The following is a 22121-nucleotide window of genomic DNA, read 5'->3' as shown; positions in this document are numbered from 1 at the left end:
TTTAAAATAATTTCTGACCGCATGATGTACAATGAATAGACACGATTAAACAATTTTCTAAATATTCACAAAGAGAATAAAAAAAAGGACCCTCATTCATCTTTCCATGCCTTCCTGTACCTTTTTTTGTTGTTTTTTGGTCCATTGCCTCTCTGTACTTATCTTTCCACATCCGACTGTCAACTTCTTCATCATTAACCATCTACTTAAAATTTCTCTACCTTCCATTCCAACGTCACACTCTTGAATAGTAACTTCTTTTATATGATCGTCATAACTTTACATGCCGTTACAAGTTCATTCATGTTACAACATGTTGCCGTAAATTCCTTTAACATGCATGATGGTATAAAATCATTCCGCGTGATGTTACACCAGCTTAGCTAAGTTCCTCTAGCATGCATGGTTTTATAAATTCATTCCGTGTTATGTTAAAACCACCTTAGCTAGGTTCCTCTAGCTTGCATGATTGTATAAGTTCCAAGAGGAACCCGAGAATTCTATAATCATATATGTTCATTATACATCATGCGATAAAAAATTATTGTAAGTTTTTTTAATTTAAAATTAAATATAAATAATATTTGATAAAAATTGATCATACGATATACGATAAACGGATATAATTAAAAGATCTTCGAGATCCTCGCAAAGAAAATCTGTCAAGAATATAAGTTCACTCCCCGCGTGATGTTACACCACTCTAGCTAGGTCAATTACAAACTATGTCACTCGTCCAAATTATAATGCCTATATGATCTATAACATGACGTGCCAGTATAACCGTCACACGTTTAAAATCTTTATCGAGAAAGTAATCTACAGTTATATGAACAAGCCTTTCCTACTATTTCCCGAAAATCTACTCACTTCTCCAATTCCACACAATTTATAAACTGAAAGCAAATGAAAAATCACAGAGAGTTGCAGTTGATATTTACATTGATGCTTGCATTCCGAAATAAGTACAAAGGGAAGAGAGAGAGAAGAGGAAGCTGAAGCACCCCAACTGAGTTAGTTGAAAGCCTTTAAAACTCCCCTCTTACAAAAAGTGGGAAGAAGAGACCGAAGTAAAACCACAAGAAGAAGAAGAAAAAAAAAAAAAAACAAACAAACAAACGAAATCCCTGCGTTAAAATTTACTTCAGAAGGATATAAGGATTGGATCTTGTGAGGTTTAATTCTAAATGGGTGATTTCCGCACACCAGTTTTCTTCGTCTGCGCTCCTTCGAGAATCAAGCGACAAAAACATAAAGCGCTGAAGGAGAAAAAAGTGTGCGGAAATGGCTTCCCACTCCAATTTGTTGTATCAAAAGGGTCTGAACCTCTTGGAGCCAAGAGATGGAGGACTGATCTGAGGAACTGTGAAGCCATCGTCCATCCAGAGTCTGTTGCTGGCATTCATGTTTGTACCCTCCTTTGTCTCTTTGAACCCGACGAACCCACCGCCCACCTGTGAATACTGATGCGGAGGAGCTTGCGGTGCCTGTGGGACCCACATCGCCATATTTTCCGATGAGAAAGAGTTCAGATTGCTTTCCGGATAGGCATCTGAAAACGGCAGCATCATATCGTTGTCGGCCTGCCATCACCAATCAAAAAAATGCAAGATGTCAGATCCAGCAGGCTAATTAACTAATTGATGACCAATCATGTCGTTTCCGCAAACTCATCATCTCTTATTGTCGTTAGGATGAAATAAATCAAACGAGAATCGAGAGACTAAAATAAACAGAAGTGTGCAGAAATCATTTCTGGACGGAAATTTCAAAATTTTATAGGGAAGAACGAGATCGATCAATGCAAACCTTAGAGAAACCAAAGGGGGCAGAAGAAAAATCAAGAAAGTCCTCAACGTGCCAGCCCGGAAGCGTCTCTATCAAGTACTCCGATATGCTACTAGTCGCACCCACCAAATTTCCACCGCCTTTGTTGACTGCAGCGGTTGAAGTTGAAATCTTGGCAGCAACTGGAGGTGGGTTTGGATTTGAAATTGGAGGGGAGGCGGTGGAAACAGATTCCTTGGTCAAAGGTTGATGCTTTTTGAGATCGGTAGCGGCGGTTTCAGAACTAGCAGTTGCTATAGTTGGCGGCGGTGGAGATTCGTAAAGGGCGGAGGTGGCGGAGAGCTTAATACCTGTTAGAAGAAATCGGTTGTGCTTCAGGGTGTGCTCGTTGGCGTTGTGAATTGGAAGGTCGCACTCCCTGCAGAGAATCGCTCTGTCCTGCTGACAAAACAAGAAGGCTCTTCTCTCCTGTGGATCAAGATTAAGAAACCCAAATCAGAAAATCGAGCCAAGTTAATATCTTTCCCGGATGGAGAATTAAAGGGAAGGAGGGAAGATATATATAGTAACAATCGAGCGGTAACCTAGTTAATACCTGACAGATATCACAGACAGGGAACTCCTTAGAGGAGGGGTGGATGAGAGAGAAGCGGTGGTGCTTGGAAGCGAGCTTATTGGCATGGTGGACACGGTGGTCGCAGGCGTCGCAGAGGGCCGCCTCGTCGGCGGTGCAGAACACCGAGGCGTCGTCCTTGTTACACACATCACACTGGATCTTCATGAAGAGAAGCTAAACCTAAGGGAAATAGGTAAAGAGGGGAAAGATGGAGGCAGTGGGAGTGGAGGTTCTCTGAAGAAAACAGGGGATAATTAAAGAGAACAAATATAAGGAGGGTAAAAAGTACTGGAGAGTAATAAAATAATATCTGGGAAATCTTGGGGTGCCATTTATGGCACTCTCTCTCTCTCTCTCTCTCTAAATTTACCAGAGCGAGAATGGTGGGAGTGAGTAAAAGGAAGATGCTGAGAGGTTGGGCGGTTGTTGCTTTATTAAATGGTTTTGGTCAGTGAATATTCAACAAATTACAGTAACCCAGTTCAGCTATGAAGTGAGAGTGGGATAAAAGTTCCATATGTTTTGGGGTTCGTTTGTTTACTATTTTTAGTTGTGGATAAGCTTTGGTTCCCGTTTTATCGTTTTTGATTTCCGGCTTTGGTAATCGGTTCCTCTTTAGGCGAGAGTTGCATTTTTGCTTAGCATCCTCGAGTGAGTGGTGGTAATCCTACTTGAGAATATTCCCTTAATTAGGTGGCAGGTGAGGAAGTGAGAAAGTCGGGGTAGGATTACTGCATAGGATAGTTTTCTCACATACTAAAATTAACTTACGTGCAACACAAACGCTAATGTGACTGATGTGATAATATAGATGCATGAGAAAGTGAAAATATGTTGCAATTTGTGATAGTTTGAGATTGTTAAATTGTTATTTTCGTTTTATGTCAGTCTTTTTATATGTACGAGATTCTCTTTATAAGATGAATAAATTACGTAATCACGTTGCTGTAACCAAATTTTCTTCTCCCAACGAAGTGCATCTTTCTTCCTTTGTTTCTTTCTCAAATTGCTCTTAATCAATTGATAAATAATCAGTTCATCATGAATTTCAAGTAGCTTAATCTACTTTTTAGTTTTTGTTTATTTTTTCAATTATACCTTTAAACCCCATTTTATGGGACCACCTTATTATACGTACCCATGCTGAATCGACATTGCAACTGATACCATGTGATCTCCAAATCTAGGAGGAGGAGGGCTTTGTTTATCGGAACAAGACCTCGAGCCTGCTAACGTTGCTGGCTACGACTTCCTCGCCACCCCACTCCACCACACACAGAAAGTAAACTTGAAAATTCGTTTCATATATGGTAGTGATGGTGGTGGTGGTGACAAGATAAGAGAAGATATCATGTGATCTCGAAAAGGAATAAGGGACCTTTCATAGTTCATGCTCATGTATAATTGGCGAAAGTGACCAAATTGTGCTTTCCCTTTGAGGATGGCATGCATGGAATATATATATATATATATAGAGAGAGAGAGAGAGAGAGAGAGAAGGCTTGTGTTTAACTAAGGATAAAAAGTACGGAAAATGATGGGATTAGTCACGTTTATACAAGCATAAATGAACAGAATAAGCTCACACACACATGTGAAACTACTAATTCTAGCACTCTTCAATAAGATATATCATGTGTTTTGGGTAATAAATACTTGATATCTAGTTGTGTAAGATCATCAAAAGAAATATTCAAATGTCCAAATCATCATTAACAGTAAAAAAAGATATCAGCAATGTTTTTATAATCCAAAAATTAAATCTGATGTGGCATGACATGAATTAACCGCTCTCGCTCTTATTGGCAAAATTGACAACAACTTCAAATCTTTTTTAAATTAATTATTAAATGCATTTTATTAATTTAATAATAGTTTAATGTAATAAAATAATAATATAATATGACATATCAAATGAAAAGCAAAACTTGTATCAAATGCCACATAAACTGTCAAATTTGAATTTTATGTTTAAAATTTAGCTCTACGAGCACAAAAATCACTATTAACTTATCGTGATACTGGAATATTATTTTACTCTGAAGCACTAAATAATAGAGGTTCTTTGTGGATGCTAGCACCTTTTTGAGCAAATTGATTACATATTTATGTAATACACTATAATGTTGCCCTATAGGGTTCTGGTAGTGAAGTATTATAGAAAACATATTATTTGTTAATTGTCATATAATATTATAGTCTGATGAGATATAATTAAGTTACTTTTATTAGGAATTAAGGATTACAATATAATGAGATCTAATTAAGTTATTTTTATTAGGAATTAAGGATCATGGGTAGGGGCGGATGGACTTAGAGACCAAGGTGGTCTCATGATTATCTGAAGTGCAAAAAATATACATGTGAAGGCCTTCTAAGGACCTTCCAAATGTTTGGTATGAGTCATTTTTGTGCCTATACTAAGTGTTTGATGTAATGTCTGCTAAGCATAGTTCAACAGATTATGTTATAACACTCGACAAATTTTCTATATATCAATCATTAGAATGTTTCGGCATATGTCGATATCTATTGAAATGAGCGCAACTTGATTTGGCTGACGACAATAAGGCCATCAAGTATTCGATGAAATGCCTCTGGAATAAACAGAAATTTTTTTACGCGCTTCGCGCTCTATTTTTATCTATAAACTTGTATTTAACACTAGGACCCTCAATATTTAAATCTTGAATCGGCCGCTTTGCCCTTTTGCAATTGGGGCATGGGTGGCTTAAATTTTGAATTGTGAAATCATGCACATCTTTATGGTAGCATGGACAAGTAGGGCAGATTGAGCCTGCAATCTCGGCTGTCTCGACGGTTGTATTTTGTGGTATATGTACATACCGAAAACCTCCTCATGTTGCTAGTACTACGCACTGAAAGCTATTTCTGCACTTTCGTTTTTTGTGTTTTGTTATGTTATAGAGTTTCGAACTTTGACCTAATTTATATCAATCACCGAACTCATCTCAACGACTACTAACCCTAATACTACAATTTGATTAATTTTGCCTTTTCGTTTGGATACAATTTTATGCATCCTTTACCTTGCAGCCTTTTTTTTTTTTTTTAACGAACATTTGACCTTTAACGTTTATACAAATATTTTCTTGGAATGGCAGTATGGGGGCATATACTCGAGAACCCTATATGTCTTTTTATTGCTAAAGATCTACCTTATTCTAATATCAAGAAGGAAGTTGAAATGTTTAATTCAAAAAATTGGTAATAGTTCAAGGGAGTGACCGAACTCCTTTTATCAATCACCGAACTCATCCTAATTCTAGACTAACTCCAATAATCACGTGCAAAATTCTTTACTTTTCAATGTAAAATAACAATCTACTTCTGCACACATTATAAGTGACATTTATCTAAAAAAAAAAAAAAAAAAACATGATTGTTGATTAATTAGCAATTAATGAATAATTTAGCAGCAAAAGTCCATATTCTTTTGGACAAATTTGTACGAAATTAATTTCAGCTTGTTAAAGTTCGATGGCAAGTTGCTGTCATAAAAGGAATATTGGCCATACCTGTGAGAATTTGAAGTTTTGATGAAAAGAGGGAATCGGTCACCCAGCAGCATCCTACCTATTTCGGACAAGAAACGATATTCTGCAGATTTTTCCGGAAAGAATTTGAAGCTTTATCGTGCCTTATTCATTCAAATGATTATTCTATGATTGTTCACTAGTTTGATAAATAAAGTATATATCTAAAAATATCTAGCCCATCAAGTTGACTGGAACCCCATGATAAAGATCTAGCTAGATAGCCACAAATTAACGCACACTACTACTACTACATAAAAATGACGATTCTAAATCAATAAAGCTTCCCTCTCTCTTTCTTGTGAAAATCAAATAAACGTTTATGGTACACCATTTTATCTTTATTTTACAAAAAGATTATATCTAAGACTTAAATCTGTAACTTTTCAATTACAAAAAAACAATATATTCATTGCGTGAAGAATACTACATATCAACCCGTAATATGAATTTAACTTATCAACTTAACGTCAACATCTAAAATACTTCCAAGTATCCATTAGCCAAGCATAAATGGGAAAAACATTTATTAGTCACTAAAAATAGATTTGAAGCACTTTTGCTATGAATTTACATCACACCATATAGGAATTGACATTTCGATTGAAAAACATAAGTATTGTCTTTTTTATTATTATTGTTGATTTATACTTTTTTACTTTCTTTCGGAGATGCTCTAAGCAGCATGTATATTTTGAGGTTGTGTTTAGATGAAACAAAATGGATTAGAGAGAAGTGTATATATTTTGAGGGTATTTTTACTCTTCTTTTGGAGATTCTTGCAGTTATTAACCCTCTGATATTTGTGTATATTTTGAGGGTATTTTTACTTTTCTTTTGGAGATTCTTGCAGTTATTAACCCTCTGATATGAAAGTCGAAAAACTGGATTAGAAAGTAGAGAAATGCTAAGAGAACTCTCTTAATAGTGGGATTCGTTATGGACTTTCTGTCAGTTTACAGTTTAATCTTAATTTTGTGCCAACATTATATATGATTGTGTAAAAAATATGAGGCGACATAGAATCTATAGAGAGTTATTTTTAATAGGCTCTTAGTATTTATGGAGAAGATAATCTTTATCCATTATATGGAATGAGGATCCGCCAATCACATATGTTCATCGTGCATCATGCAATCACAAATCATTATAAATTTTTTATTTAAAATTAAATATAAACAGTACCTGACGAAAACTAACCGCACGACGTTTAATAAACGAATATGATTGGAGGATATTCCATTATATGGATTCCAAAGTGATGATGGCGCATTAATGCTCCTTTAATTATATAAAATTTTCATGTCCGCCTAGTTAAGATGTCTTTGAAAGTTTAGACTTTTCGATTAGTTAAAAGATAATATAATTAAATTTGCAGCCCTTGTCAAATAAGTGGTGCCACAAAATGCATGCTTTGTAATGTCATTGGCACGCATTAAACCTAATTAGGGTTTATTAATGTTTGTGCTAGCTTTTTATGCAAGAGGATCCTCTCCTGAGCATAGGATGGGGATCCTCCTGACCACAAAATCCGGGCCGTTCAATTTTAATCCAACGGTTGCATTATTATAACTTTTTAGGGGACCCCCTGTTTAGAGTCGTTGGATTAAAATTGAACGGCCCAAATTTCGTGGTCAGGAGGATCCTCATCCTGAGTTTAGGAGAGGATCCTCTTCCGCTTTTTATGTTTCTGGTCAACTAGCACTTGAAGACGAAAAGATATCCTCTCCAAATTTCTCCCACCAAAGTCATCAAATTCACTCATCCGGACTTTTGAAATTTGATTAAACGGTTACAAATAGATGACCCCTTAAAAGTTATAATAATTTTAACCGTTGAATCAAATTTCAAGGGTCCGGATAAGTGGACTTGGTGGCTTTGGTGGGAGAGATCTTGAGAGGATCTTTTCCCCTTGAAGACACATAAAACCATTTTACAGGCTCACTAGTCACCATTTTATATGATAATATTTTAATATTTTTGTTTCTGATATATGTGATAATTTAACCCAACAGATCCTCTTCGGATTCTATTGGTGATGATCATAGGAATTCGTGAATCGTATCCATTCATCGTACATCGTGCGATCAGTTTTTGTTAGGTACTGTTTGTGTTTAATTTTAAATAAAAAAATTTAAAATGATTTTTGACCGCACGGTGTACGATGAACGGACACGATTCACAGATTCTCAGAATCTTCACTAGTCACCATTTTATATGATAATATTTTTTTCTTCTGATATATGTGATAATTTAACTGGTTGTTTTGATATAGGCCCTAGAAGGCTAGAACTTATATTATTGAGTAAATTATAGTTTGCACTCTCAAGTTTTTGTTTAATTTCAAATTCACATAATGTATTTTAACTTTTTTCAATTTCAAACAATGACTATGATTTCATCACAACCTTATACATCAGTTAGTCATCTGTAAACCTAATCGCTAAGTAATGACGTGACAAATATCAAATTCATAGTTGACCTAGAAAGTTCCAGGAGGTGAGAATCGGAAAACTTGCAGTGTGGACATATATGAGAAATAACCACAAGGGAGAAGGATAGGGAGAGAGAGAGAGAGAGAGAAAGAGAGCAGGAAGAGGATGAGGAGGAAGAGACGGATGCTGATGGTGATGAGGTGCGATGGTGGTGGTCGGTATTGGGTGGGCGAGGGCGGTTGGGTTTTGTGTTCACTTTGTTGTTTGTTTTTTAAACTCTTGTTAGAGTTTTATTTTTTATTTTGTGACAGTAACAATGTTAAAGTGAGAGTTTATGAGTGGACGTATGCCACGAAATTAGCCTCATAGACGCCACAATTCTTTTTAGGGGGTAGAAGATTTGAACTCAGTATTTTAAGTATTCAGAAACTGCAAAATGGGTAGAGTCAAACAAAATTAATAAATTTGCTCATAGTTTTATTTAAGCAAAAAAAAAAAAAAAACAAAAAAAAAACACTGTATATATAGAGAAACTTGAATTTCAGGGTTTGAAGTCAAATTTTCGGTAATTTAAATGCTGTTAATTATAAATAACTCATATTAGAAAAAATTACACCAAAACTAAATAATGGTTTTTTAGCCAAAGTGGTCCCTGAGATTTGCATAACTCCTCACTTTGGTCCATAAGATTTGAAATCGATAGAATTGGTTCCTGAGTTTGTCCACAAGCAATCATTTTGGTCATTTCGTGAAAAATCTCTATAAAATAAGGGTAAAATGATAAAAATACCATCATTTTTTGTCAAATCATTTTGGCCTATTGTTTATTAATGAGGGTAGTTTTATCATTTTGATTCTTATTTAACATAATTTTTTACCCAAGAACCAAAATGATTGATGGTGGACAATCTCAGGAACCACTTATATTGATTTCAAATATCAGAGATCAAAGTGAGGAGTTACGCAAATCTCATGAAACATTTTGACTAAAAAGCCCCAAATAATCTTGCAGGGACATAAGAAGGATCAATAGATAGGTGTTGTTGAAATCATCGTATACAGTATAGAAGGGGCGAATATTTGTATTAGGGTTTGATTCCAATACCTTTCATTTGGACGGGAATTTGGAAGAACAGGATGTGTGCTCAGGCTGGAATATACCTATATATGTACGTATGTAAAGTGTGTGTGTGTGTATATATTATATAATATAATAAGAGGAAGTTTAGATATTTTTACTGGCATGTTGCTTCATAAGCTGTATATGCGCTGGTGCTCTGTGTGTGAGAATATTTTTCTTATAAACCAATAGTATTTAGTACATGTTAAATTTGTAAACTGATTGCTGTTTTTAATATCATAATCACAATGATCATCGTCTTCAAGTTGTTTTCTCTTTTACCTTTTTTTTTTTTTTTTTTCGATACGGAATTTAAACTAGTAGATAATTGTGTGAGAATAAGAAGTGTTGTGCCACATATGAACAATAAGAAATTTTGTATGCACTTACAAAAATGTGTTATTTTTGTCATAGTCAATAAATTTTAAGATGAAATCTTAACTTTATTCGAATAAAAGCCTAAGAGATGTAATGATCTGGCTGTGAATGAATGAGATCCACTCCGGATTTTTGGTGTTCGAAACTTATGAATTGAAAGATCTAGATTGTTCAAGAGAGAAAGAGTGAGATAGTGAAATAGGCTAACGATGGTTGTAAAATTGGAATTGAACGGTTCGATCTTTCATTAACAGACTCCGAACACAGAACTTTGAAGTAGATCTCAATCCGGCTGTGAGAGAATAAAACCATGGAAGAAGAAATGAAGTGATGATATTCATATCATGGCATGCATGGGCATAGGAGTGGGCGTGGGAAAAGCCGAAAAGGAGTGAGGAGGGAGATTGAGATAGGGATATGATGGATTGAGAGAAATCCATCAGATATATACACACTTGTCACGTCAACCAAAACTTTAAAGGGCCGATTATCTCCCTTTGCTTCCAAATTAATTTATAAATTATTTACCAAAATAATTTAGTTATAATTTTATAATTATTTATAATAGACGAAAATATTATTCTAATCGACTAATCAATAATATAAGGTTTTCAATCGGACTGAGGACATATACTGGAGAGATTTCTGGACTGTTTAGACCATCTTCAATTAAAGGGTTCAAAAGGTCAAATGGCAAAAAATAGTTCGAAAATCGTCTCTAACGGAGGGTTAGGCCATAGAGGTCGTGGACCCCACGAGACAAAAAAGGACCAACCGACTGGCCCAATCCAGTCAGCCTTGTGGGCTGGATTTTTCATTATTAATACATTTTCTGTCGGCTGTATCCAACAGTATTGTCCTTTTTTTTCTCTTTTTCTTTTTTTTTTTGGGCCAAATTTAAAAAAAAAAAATCCACTTTTTTTTTTCCTATAAATACCTAGGTCATTCCTACATCATTTTCACCATTTTTAAATTTAAGTTGTTGTAGTTTTTAAATTTAAATAATAAATTATATTTGGCTCCTTAGCCCTCGGTGGGAGACTCTTTTTTGTCACAGAGCTAAAACGAGCCCTATGGCCCTTGGTTGGAGATGGAGGCAAATATGGTCATATACTGTTTATTAAAATATTAATATCTTGAAGGACCAGAATGCTAAAACGAGCTATCTGGCCAATTTTCGGTTGGAAATGACCTTATACGATGAGGTCCCCCACCCTACTACCATGCCACTGAGTTAAGGCTAGGGCTTAGCTGGCACCACTCTCTTTGCCTTGCCCAAGTCCGAAGGGGCAATTGACCAACATAACTATATAAGTCCCAAGGGACAAGGGCTAGTCTGTTTTTTTCAAATAAGTATCTTCTTCAAATTTTTTTTTTTTTTTAAGAATTTTAAAGATTTTTTAATCACATTCGTTCATCGTATATCGTGTGATCAGTTTTTATAAAGTATTTATATTTAATTTTAAATATAAATTTAAAATAATTTCTAACTGTACGATATACAATAAACAGATGTAATTAAATGATCTTCGAGATCCTTACAAAATGAACCCTCATTCGTCTTTTTCCCCCAACTTTTTCTTAAACTTTTTTATTATTTTATATATATTTTTACTCCCTCATTTGTTAACCATCTGCTGTAGCAAAACACGACTTTGGATTTGTTATTCCACTCCTGGCAGCGGAACAAGCTTAAAAAAATTATTTTTTACATCAATTTTTTATTTATTTTTGTATTTTTTTAAATTCAGCTACAAGAATTATCAAGCAGTGTACTTTCGTAGAATCACGCTTCCTATTTGGAGACTGAGGGCGAAAGCTTTGTCGTGCCCTTTTTAAAGAACCCACATTTTTTCCTATTCTATAACAATTGAGATTTTAAATTTGAATTTTCCGTCTAAGCGTGCGTTCATATCAACGAGAATGCTCAATTAGGTTAACATTAAAAAACAATAAGCAGAAAGTAAATGTATTGTTAAATTACAGACCACCTTTCTTCAACAGTAGACTAGTTACATGCAACAGAAGAGAAGTGACTTTAACTAGAGGGGAAGAGATCCCATCCAGATCTCTCCCACCAAATCCTAAGGATCCGGAGATCCAGACCCTTGAAATTTGTTTCAATGGCTACAAACAAGGATCCCATATAAGTTATAATAATTGTAGCCATTGGATCAAATTTCAAGGATCCACATCTCCGGATCCCTAGGACTTGGTGGGAGAGATCCGGATGGGATCTCTTCCCTAACTAGAGAACCCCAGAAGCTGCAGGAAAAATTAGCACCTTCTGAATACCGTTTGTGGCACCTCCGTTATCATTCACAATCGGTGCTCTTTGCCTTCAGCTACTGCGGGATGCTATCCAAATACTGCTTCACGCGTGTTTGGTTCATCTCGAATATGAATGGCATTCCCCGTATCTGCAAAATTCATCATTTGCAAGAAATCGTTTAGTTAAGTACTGGTTTGGTACTGATATGCTTTTATAAAAAGTGGGTATCAAAAAAAGTTGAGTTCAAAAAGGTGTTTGGTAAACACTTAAAAATAGTTTATTTTCACAGTTTTGGATGAAAAAAAGTTGAAAACATGAAGCAGTCAAAATGAGATGAGTTTATTCTCATAGCACAGCAGAAATAATTTTTTTTTCAAAGTGCAGCAATACCAAACCAGCCCTAACTACGATGCGATCAAGCTACCCTAAACATTCTTTTATGTGATTATTACGGCAGGAAAACCGCAATCTATTTGAAACAAATTTCGAGGTATGACGATCAAGACTTAGGCACAGCCACAGAGACACATTGCACCAAAAAAAAAAAAAAAAAACAGCTAAGAAATTCAAAGAAAAACTAAATTTTAGCAAACTAAGAACATACCTCGATCAAGCAACTTGAACTAAGGCTTAGACTTTGTCCGGGGGCTACTTCCTTGCTATTTACCGAGATTGAACACTTCCCAAGATTTTTCAGATGGAAGGATCCATCTTTGTCCATATTTATCATTGCCTAACAAATGCAGAAAAAATCAATTTTTGCGCTCACTTGAAGACAAACCAAAATGCATGCCCTTTTCTGGGGTTAGCAAGAAGATGTAAACCGCATAATCTGAAGACACCTAAGTTCGGTTCTGTAATTGTTATCGTGATTTAATGAACTAAATCGTAAATGTCCAAATGATTTCTTTTTTCCACATCACTGAGAACATTACGTAGAACAAACTTTTGAAAGGAAAGGAAAAGGCAAGTAACTGCATCACTGGTATGGTAAGTTAAAGTGCTCAATAATATTATTACCTGTTTTCGAGATATCTTATTACCACGCCCTTCGCTTCCCAAGTCAATATCAACAACAGCGTCGTCTGTTGCTCTACCCAATAAAACCTGCAGATATAGATTGCTATTCAATTATTCATTCACAGAATCAACACATGTCTGACATAAACTAATTCGACCATCAGTTTTCAATTTTCGATTAAATATGCATGTCATAGCAAAACCTAGATGGATCCCTATGGCAAAGTGATTAAGTTTTACACAGAACTCTTGCCCCATAATGCAGCTATGGGGTGAAAACTTCCCAACCCCAGATAGCGGAAAAGAGAAAAGAAGGGTCCATATGGCCAACCCCAATTGGGTTGGGTAAAAATTTACAGAGCAAACGAAATACCTCAGGCTTCTGAATGTAATGCTTAGAATGATGTCCATACAAAATGGCAAATGCTCCGTGAGAAGCAGTGGCTCTTTGCAAATATGAATAAGCACACTGCTCCAGCCGTATGATTGTCCTCTTAGCATCCTCATTCTGATATTTTGAGACTGCATATAGAGAACAGCATAAAATCACAATTTTTTAGGCATACTGATGCAGTGAGCCTCCATCAAATATGATGCAATCGCTTTACAGAAAATATTAGTTCCTTGATTAGGAATGTTCTATATGTTTCAAATAATCAACAAATGCAAACATTTTCTATTGTGATGCATTGCAAACTTGTAGATCACGAATAATTCCGACATCATTGAGTATAGATACCATATCATCTGTCAGTTAAGCATGAATGCCGCATAATAAACAAACTATTTTCCATTAACAAAACTCATTGCATTAATGCATACCATTTATTACAGGATTTGATATGCAGAAGGGAAGTACCAATAAGATTATGTTAATGCATACCATTTTAGAGGATTTGATAGGCAAAAGATAAAGTACGGATTAAGTCTGTATAAAGGAAACAAGTAATGAGCTGGTCATTAGATGTATAATAGTTTGACCAAGTATTACCTTCCTCGCTAGAGTACAACTCCTGGTCATATGGGTCCAAATCCATATCAAGTACCTGCAGGTGGAACAAAAGTCAATGAAACAAAAAGATGAACTACGAAATTGATAAGCAAATCAAATGTTCATCGACAAGATGATTCGCATTTTAGCACTTACCATTGCCTCTATATCGGAATAACATGGTACATCATCATCACTCTCAAAAATCCCCAGTTGATCTGATGTCTCAGGGTTTAATTGTGCTTCAGCAATCCCTCCTGTATGTAATGATTTATTGTCTCTAATTGTAGCTGATGGATCAAGCTCCTGTTTAATGACACCGGAATCTGGTTTCTCCACATGAAACTCAGTTGAGTTATAATTGAGAAGCTTTGCCGATATACTTTTTTCTCTAGTGTCTTCCTTCAGGATTCCAGGTTGAACACTTGTACTTGGATTGGCTGAATAAATTTGACCCAGAACTTCACTAACATGACCTGCATTCTTAGATGCCACTTCACTGGCGTCAGTCTTAGACAGCTCAAATTTCACCCCGAAATTACCTAGTGGAGGTTTTAGACCCTTTTCTTGTAAGAAGTGTGATCCTTTAATCTGAGAGGTACTATGTGGTTCTCCAAGATTTTTTCGCTCTCTGTGCATAAAGCATGACCCTGTGTCATTATTTCTCTTATTAACAGGGAAACCTCTAGTGGACAAAGATAATGGCTTATCCACTTCAGAAGTTGATGGACGATTTGGTAGAAAAATATCATCGTTGCATGGAATTTCTGGGTCCTCGGTGTTTAATGGGCAGCAGATAACTCCATCTTTCAATTCAGGATTTTGATAGTTCGAAGCAGTTGAAGATGATAGCATCGGAGTCTCTGAATGGCAAACCATATCTTCATCAGCATTTGGGGATCCTCTATTATCATCTACCACTCCAGGATACGTACTAGGGGGATTCATGGAGTCCATAACTGGAGCTACAGATGTTTCTGGCTCAGATTTGACGATCGTCTGTTCTTGATGAACCCCATCTTTCGGTGACCTCAACAAAAGGGAGCTCAAGCCATCATAGTAAGACTTATCAATCACATCTTTTCCATCAGCAGTCATAAGCATGAGCTCCTCGTTCGTAAAGTTTAAAAGCGAATTGGACAGTTCTGCCAAATAACCTTCAGTACTAACAGGAGCTGCAGAACTCTGGAAATCACCACATGGCATTTCAGCGTCCACCTCAATCCTAATATGAACTTCAGTCTCTGATGTCCTTGCACTGTCAGCATCGATATTCTCATGAAGTTCAAAAGCATCGCTGGTGCACATATTATTTTCTCTAAGATCAACATCGACTGGCATAGCTGGAAGTGGACATGAATACTCCAAGTTGTTAAACAATGCACCACTGTCTGAAACAGGTGAATTAAAGGCCTTATTCCCTTCAAATTCTGTGCACATATTTCCCTCGTTGCCATTAATTTGATCAAGTGTAAATTTCATTCCCAAGTCATCAGCATTGAACAGGCTGCAATCTGGCAATCCCTCTGGATGATTGAATTCATCCACCTCAGATTCATTCCATGTCATAATATCTTCATGTATATTACCTTGTTCCATATGAAAATCATTCCCATCTGGGTTCTGGAGCATATGAAAGGTATCATCAATGCCGACATTCATCAGATTTTGCATAGCATCCACATCTGACGTCTCAAGGCCAAAAGGGGCTGAGGTCGGATCTCCATTCATGCAATTTCCATAAAGAGGTTCATCTCCATTTCCATGATAGTTGTTATTACTGGGTGCAACCAGAAAATTAAGGCCCATGGAATTAAATGGCTCATTGCAAATCCTTTTACGCATTGCATAGTAACTACTACGAACACTTTCAGCCTTTCTCTTTCCAGATTCGCATTTTTTTTCTTTTGAATTTCCCGACCTGTCAAATGGAACAGTTGTGGTGGAACTCTCAAACTCAATCATGCGAGCAGAAGCATCTTCAGAAACTACTGGATCATACAGGAGAGAATACCACCGATCTTGCAGCTCACGAACAGTAAATCTTCGAGAAAAATGCACTGCACCTTTAGCAAGCGACTCCAACGAAGCACCATCCTGCAAACAGAGCAAAAGAATACCAAGTCCGAATATAACTTTTGAGAATACTAACTTCCTGATAAGCTTTCCTTGTATGATAAATATATTACAAAATTAAAACCGGGATTCTGAAAAGTACCAAATCCTAATTTATTTCCGAAAGGGGAACCCGGGCAGTTCCCCTCCGACGCAACACAGTTAATAGAGGCGAATACTTGTTAATTCGACTAAGATACCGCCTATCTCAGTAGGAAAACCAGCAGTGACAATTGTTCTAGCACTGGACAACATAATTTCAACTGTATTCACCTTCAATTTTATCTAGCATTTGTCCAATTTACTGATTATGTTCCTCGATTTCAATCTTAAATACGAGGAAAGCTAAATCCATAACATATTCGGAGAACATAAACCCGAAATCGAAAGTTGAGGTTCCACCATAAAACCAATTGGCAATATGGGCAGTAGCCCAACCTCTTATAAGCCCATGCAAGATCCCTCCTCTCATCAATGTGGGACTCATTCCCAACACAACTCGAATTCATGCTTAAACACACTAAAACCCCAAGAATTTGAAAACCCAAAAAAGAAACATACATAATATGTATAACCAAAAGCAAATTACCAGAAAAATCCAGATTAATAATACACTGCGAGGATGCAAGAACATCAAATTTTCCGAAATTGAGAGTCGAATTGTACCTCAACAGCTTTCTTAAGCAGGATATCATCCGCCGGAATCCATTTAGAGAACGGAGCGAGAGCACCCATGGCCTCCGTCAGCCAGCCTCCCTCCCTTCCTCCCTCCCTCTCTCTCTCTCTCTCTCTCACTCTAGAGCGTGCTTGTTCACGGGAGCATGGAAAAAGCTTGAAGAAAGAGGAAAATTACGAAAATAGGCGCCCCGGGGGGTTGGGGGGGGGGGGGGGGGGGGCGGGGGTTGGAAGGCCTTCGTGGCAGCTGGAGGGGTTTAGAGGGAAAGAAAAAAAATATACAAGGAAAGGATTTTACAGAGGTTTTGTGAAACGTGGACGGCGGCGAATCGGGCGGTGGGGGCACCGCGTCGTGGTCTCAGATGACTTTTGGGTGGCGAGGTTTAAGGGTTTACTTGGGTGGGGCAATTAGAGCACGTGCCAACCCACTCAGCCGTTTCACCGTTGCCTCGGACTCCTATGCTCTTGGTTGACCGTTGACCCAAGAGTGGTCATCCGGAACTATGAACTGCACTAGTATTCACACATTTATATTTACTTGTCACATATGTTTTTCAATTTTTTATCGTCATATCAAATGAATTGAAAATGATTCATGATAAAATTCAATAAGGATGTATGAGATATAAAAATAAATGTGTGAATAGTACTTTTTGAAATATAAAGTGTCCTTTTTTCTGTTTGAAAGATTTACTTATATTGATGGACTTTATTTTTAATATAGAGGCGGTACAATTTGATGTCACCAACATTACTCCATTAAACAAGTGATGCAAATTAGCAAAGGAATGTGTTTTCTTTGTGCACTAAATTTTTAAGTGTAGATATACATTGTTGCGTTATTTGGGAAGTAGACGAAAAACTCCTAGGACCAACCATAAGAGAGTATCAAGAACAAACTCGCGCTGTAACAAGAGGGAGGGTGCTTAACCGCACTTGAACTCCATCCAAATTATGACCCAATAAAGCAAAAACATTCATCACAAAATACACTTTTGTGGCGTTTGTGACTATAAACTTTTTAAATATTCTACTTTGGTGAGAAAGGTAATGTCTTTTGGTACATAAGAAAGAATAAAGGCGAAGTGACCAAATTTCTTGTCAAAAGCTAATGGAGAAAAAAAGTTGTGATGGAGTTTTTGAACCGGAAAGGAAGCACATCAAACAAATCCAGTAGCTTTCAATTTTGTTGGGTGTCCACTTTCCCAAAAGGGCTTGTGGGGCCTTCCTATTTTGAAGGTCACACTTGAAATTTTTGAAAAGAAAATAAAATTTCCAAATCGTTATTCTCTCCTCTTTTTCTTCTTCTTTTTTTCCAAAAAAAAGACCAGTTGATACTATAGTCATCTTTCTGGAGGCCGAGAAGATTTACATAGGCATTTCAGCCTTCTCACGCACTAAGAACCAAACCAAGAAGGTATCGTATGGAATCCGGATCTAAAATTAATCTATAATTACTGAATCACCCCATGATAGTTAACTTGGATGTTATTCTTGAAACCCTCTAAAAAAAAAGAAACAGAAAAAAGGGAATTGAAATCCTATTTTGAAGGTCACACTTGAAATTTTTGAAAAGAAAATAAAATTTCCAAATCGTTATTCTCTCCTCTTTTTCTTCTTCTTTTTTTCCAAACAAAGGACCAATTGATACTATAGTCATCTTTCTGGAGGCCGAGAAGATTTACATAGGCATTTCAGCCTTCTCACGCACTAAGAACCAAACCGAGAAGGTATCGTATGGAATACGGATCTAAAATTAATCTATAATTACTGAATCACCCTATGATAGTTAACTTGGATGTTATTCTTGAAACCCTCTAAAAAAAAAAGAAACAGAAAAAAAGGGAATTGAAATCCTCTGTGTTAGGTCACATGGCCCAAACATTTAGGCCCAACCACATATGCAGCCCACCATAACAAAACGACATCGTGATAGGTAATACTGCGACTACAAGTCTACAACAAACAAGTTCAAATCTTAACAATACATGGGTAATTAACCAAATGTTTAACTAATTACTGCAGTGGTGGTGGAATCTGATGCAGCTCCAGCAGCAATGCAGTGAAGATTAGTGGGATGCGATTGGTTACTACTTCGCAAATATGGGAGGTCCTCCTCCATTTGGTGAGCAGCCACACACTGAATCATAATCCCCTTCATTCTCTACTTATTCATAGTGTATACCGTCCCTCGCATACTAATTAATTAAACCAAAAACAAAAACAAAACAAACAAACAAACAAACAAAAAGATTTCAAAGGTCGGAAAAGAGTAAATATAATTTGATCAATTACAAGAGAGAGATTAAGTGCATACGAGTTCGTGGAGACTCATGTTTATATCTGCTTGGCTCTTTACCTATAGAGCAACAAACGGAGAAAAATGAGCGATTTCATTATATAGTACAACTTAAATAAGAAACGAGATCAAAAAAAGGAGAACGTGGTACGAGATATGATATTGACAATTGTGTAATCAATATATAGACATCATCATGATATGCGAAACATGTTGACAATGGCTAACATGTTGATATGTTTGCACTTTGTCGATATCGAATAAAAAAAACAAGTCAACTGATAAGACGGTCTAACTCACATTTTTTTCTCCCCAATTGAACCTTATATCAACCAAAGTAACTTAAAAAACATAGAAATTAATTAACAAAGGATTGGCAACTAGGTTTAGATGGTCAATTAGCTAGGGTTAATTACCTTTTTCTTGGTTGTATCAATCTTATTAGAGATCATCCGAACCTGTCCACCATCGTACACATATAGTTAATGTAAGATTAGGAAATTAAAACTCATCTACCCTACAGTCTAATATACACCTTAACTGTAAGAGGAAAGAGCTTTACCAACACAATCGGATATAACTGTGACGGATTAATGATATAATGTTATGTAAAACAGTTAAAACACATGATATTGTATCAATAATTGAGAATGCCACAGTAGCATCTCAAGGTGTAGGTAAGTCATTCTCCCTTGTAAGAGGCAGGGCGACCGTTGCCCTCGTAACCAATATAAACTAAATTCTTTATCTTCAAATGGTTTATAGGATGCATATTAAGAAGAGATTTTTATTTTTCAGAGTGCGAGAACACAATTCAATACATCAAATATTGTAATACAAGAAGTTGGATAGTTGAAAACGAAATATTTACGACCACTTGTATTATGACATTTAATGTACAGGGCCGTGTTACCAACTTTTGTTATATTAATAGTGACTTGCTCGGATTTTCCTTCAAACTAGCTATATCTGATTGGCTTTGAATTTACCACAGTAATCCCTCTAGAAGAATAATATCAATTAATTAAGAGCTACAACAATGGCAACACATATACAACCTTGCGCTGCCGAATGACGGCGACGGCAGCTTCCACCTCTTCCTGGAGACCACGCAGTTCATCGAAACTCAGATCGTTCAGACAATCCCCAACTCTCTGCCTACATATTATACTCCGATTAACTTGAAAAACAATAATTTAATCAGTAACAAATTGACTCCTATGCAGTGTTCTAAGAGTTCTCGTCTAGGCTCTACTTAAACGCCTAGGCGTTAGCCCATTGACTAGGGCCTCTTAGAACCTTGCTCCTATGTAAATATTTATTAATTACCTGATCTGCCTCCGAAGATTCATGTTCACCTCCTTCAGCTTCTTCAAATGCTCTTGCATTGCCTGCAGTGCACACACATTAACTACCACAAACATTTACGCATATAAGCGTATTGCAAACGCTAACCAATTAGTAACTTAAAATGAAAAACGAACGAGGAATACCTCGTAGTGCGAGCTCCAAATATCGATTCCAACAGTCTTCCGGTACTGATCCAGCAATTGCTTTGTTCTGGTTAAGCACAAATTCATCACTTAAGCAAACGATGAAACCCAGAAAATCCAACAGTTTGAAGAAAAACCTAGGGTTTTAGAGAAAATGAGAGGGGGGAGAGAGAGAGAGTGAATGGATTACGTGGTGGAGGGGCTAATGTACTCGTGGACTTTGCCGGAGCTCGAAACCATGATGAGAGAGACCTCGGCGTCGCAGAGGACGGTGAGCTCGTTGGCCTTCTTGAAGAGTCCGTTCCTTCGCTTGGAGTAGGTCACCTGCCTGTTGGTCGAGTTCTCTATCCTCCTGATCTGGATCTTCCCTCTCGCCATCTCTCTCTCTCTCTCTCTCCTCTCCTCCTCCCTCTCTCTCCTCAAATCCGATCTGAAAATATGAATATCTGAAATTCCGAAACGATTAGATTTAATAGAACAAAAATAATTAACAAATAATTAAGAGGAGATTAGGGTTGCAGAAGGGAATTTACCAGAAATAGAAAGGGTTTCGGGTTAAAATCGGGTCGGATTTCGATGTGTGGGGACCCATTGATGGAGATGGAGCATCGTACGTCCGCTTTCCGTTCTTCACCAAATCACGGTTTCCGTTCTGATGTAACATCCTACGGCCTACGGGGTTTGATAGATTCAGTCAGGGCTACCCTAGCTAGCCAAATTTTTAATGGTAATTAGAAAGGAACCAAACGGCTAGTTTTAAGGCGCGCTTTTGATAATTCAACCACGTGTTTGCCTTCCTTCTCACTGTTTTAGATAAATTGCATGAATCTATTAACTCGTTTGTAAGTGTTTTTAAAATAATTGAAAATTTTTTTTGATGAAAGTGTTTTGGGTTATAAAAGTACTTGAAGTATTTCGTGCAAGAAGCATATTTCGATAATTCACTTGTATTTTTTTTTTTACTGAAAATTGGTTTCAAAAGCAATCTTATAAAAAAACATTTTCAATCATTTTAAAAGTCCTTCCAAATGAACTCTATATCTATGTCAAGGAAGCAAAAAAATCTTTAGGCATTGTTGAACTTAATCGTTGGTGGGATGTATTTTAAGAGTTGTTATAACGGTAAATTTGACTCAAATCTCTTGATCCACGTGTTTCAGACCTAGAGATCCGAAATAAATCTAGATCCACAAATAATAAGACAAGAGTAACATTGATATATACAATTTAGCCAAACGTTTTTTGCCATTTATTTATTGGCAAGAATAAAAACCAGTGGTCAAAGAGAAGGCATTGGTGGATGCAATTAGATGTTTCAAAATTGGAACCCCTGGATTTTTCCCTGCAGGCGTGGTTAGGGCG

At 36.6% G+C, this 22121-nt stretch overlaps 2 protein-coding genes and 1 pseudogene across 4 annotated transcripts; all 3 read right to left on the bottom strand.

The window, feature by feature from the left end:
* Positions 1 to 870: 870 nt before the first annotated feature.
* On the bottom strand, positions 871 to 2805 carry LOC125479340 (B-box zinc finger protein 21-like). The gene is made up of 3 exons (XM_048588551.1): positions 2384 to 2805; positions 1810 to 2256; positions 871 to 1583 (listed from the first exon to the last, which is right to left on the bottom strand). Exons 1-3 carry the CDS (start codon positions 2567 to 2569, stop codon positions 1311 to 1313), a joined length of 906 nt encoding a protein of 301 aa, XP_048444508.1. The 5' UTR covers positions 2570 to 2805; the 3' UTR covers positions 871 to 1310.
* A 9001-nt stretch (positions 2806 to 11806) lies between these two features.
* Positions 11807 to 17344, bottom strand: LOC125479255. Of its 2 annotated transcripts, XR_007259895.1 has the most exons (8): positions 16959 to 17344; positions 14334 to 16274; positions 14178 to 14232; positions 13560 to 13708; positions 13187 to 13273; positions 12771 to 12899; positions 12152 to 12314; positions 11807 to 11953 (listed from the first exon to the last, which is right to left on the bottom strand). XR_007259895.1 is itself a non-coding variant. In XM_048588411.1 (7 exons), the coding sequence occupies exons 1-7, from the start codon at positions 17025 to 17027 to the stop codon at positions 12240 to 12242; spliced, it is 2505 nt and encodes an 834-aa protein (XP_048444368.1). In that variant the 5' UTR covers positions 17028 to 17344; the 3' UTR covers positions 11995 to 12239. The 2 variants fall into 2 exon arrangements, 1 of the variants encoding a protein (XP_048444368.1); XM_048588411.1 differs by lacking the exon at positions 11807 to 11953 and having other exon boundaries at positions 11995 to 12314.
* A 1359-nt stretch (positions 17345 to 18703) lies between these two features.
* Positions 18704 to 21368, bottom strand: LOC125479310 (annotated as a pseudogene). Its single transcript, XR_007259925.1, has 8 exons — positions 21293 to 21368; positions 20950 to 21205; positions 20760 to 20826; positions 20596 to 20657; positions 20325 to 20424; positions 19683 to 19724; positions 19285 to 19326; positions 18704 to 19165 (listed from the first exon to the last, which is right to left on the bottom strand). The product of XR_007259925.1 is annotated as an agamous-like MADS-box protein AP3 (transcript).
* Between the last annotated feature and the right edge of the window lie 753 nt (positions 21369 to 22121).

The sequence above is a fragment of a genome, unplaced genomic scaffold (assembly GCF_019419815.1).
Source record: "Pyrus x bretschneideri cultivar Hongxiangsu unplaced genomic scaffold, Pyrus_bretschneideri_v1 Contig28, whole genome shotgun sequence".
Lineage (NCBI taxonomy): Eukaryota > Viridiplantae > Streptophyta > Magnoliopsida > Rosales > Rosaceae > Pyrus > Pyrus x bretschneideri.
Note: the sequence above shows the minus strand (reverse complement) of the source record. Positions and strands in the feature narration are given on the sequence as shown.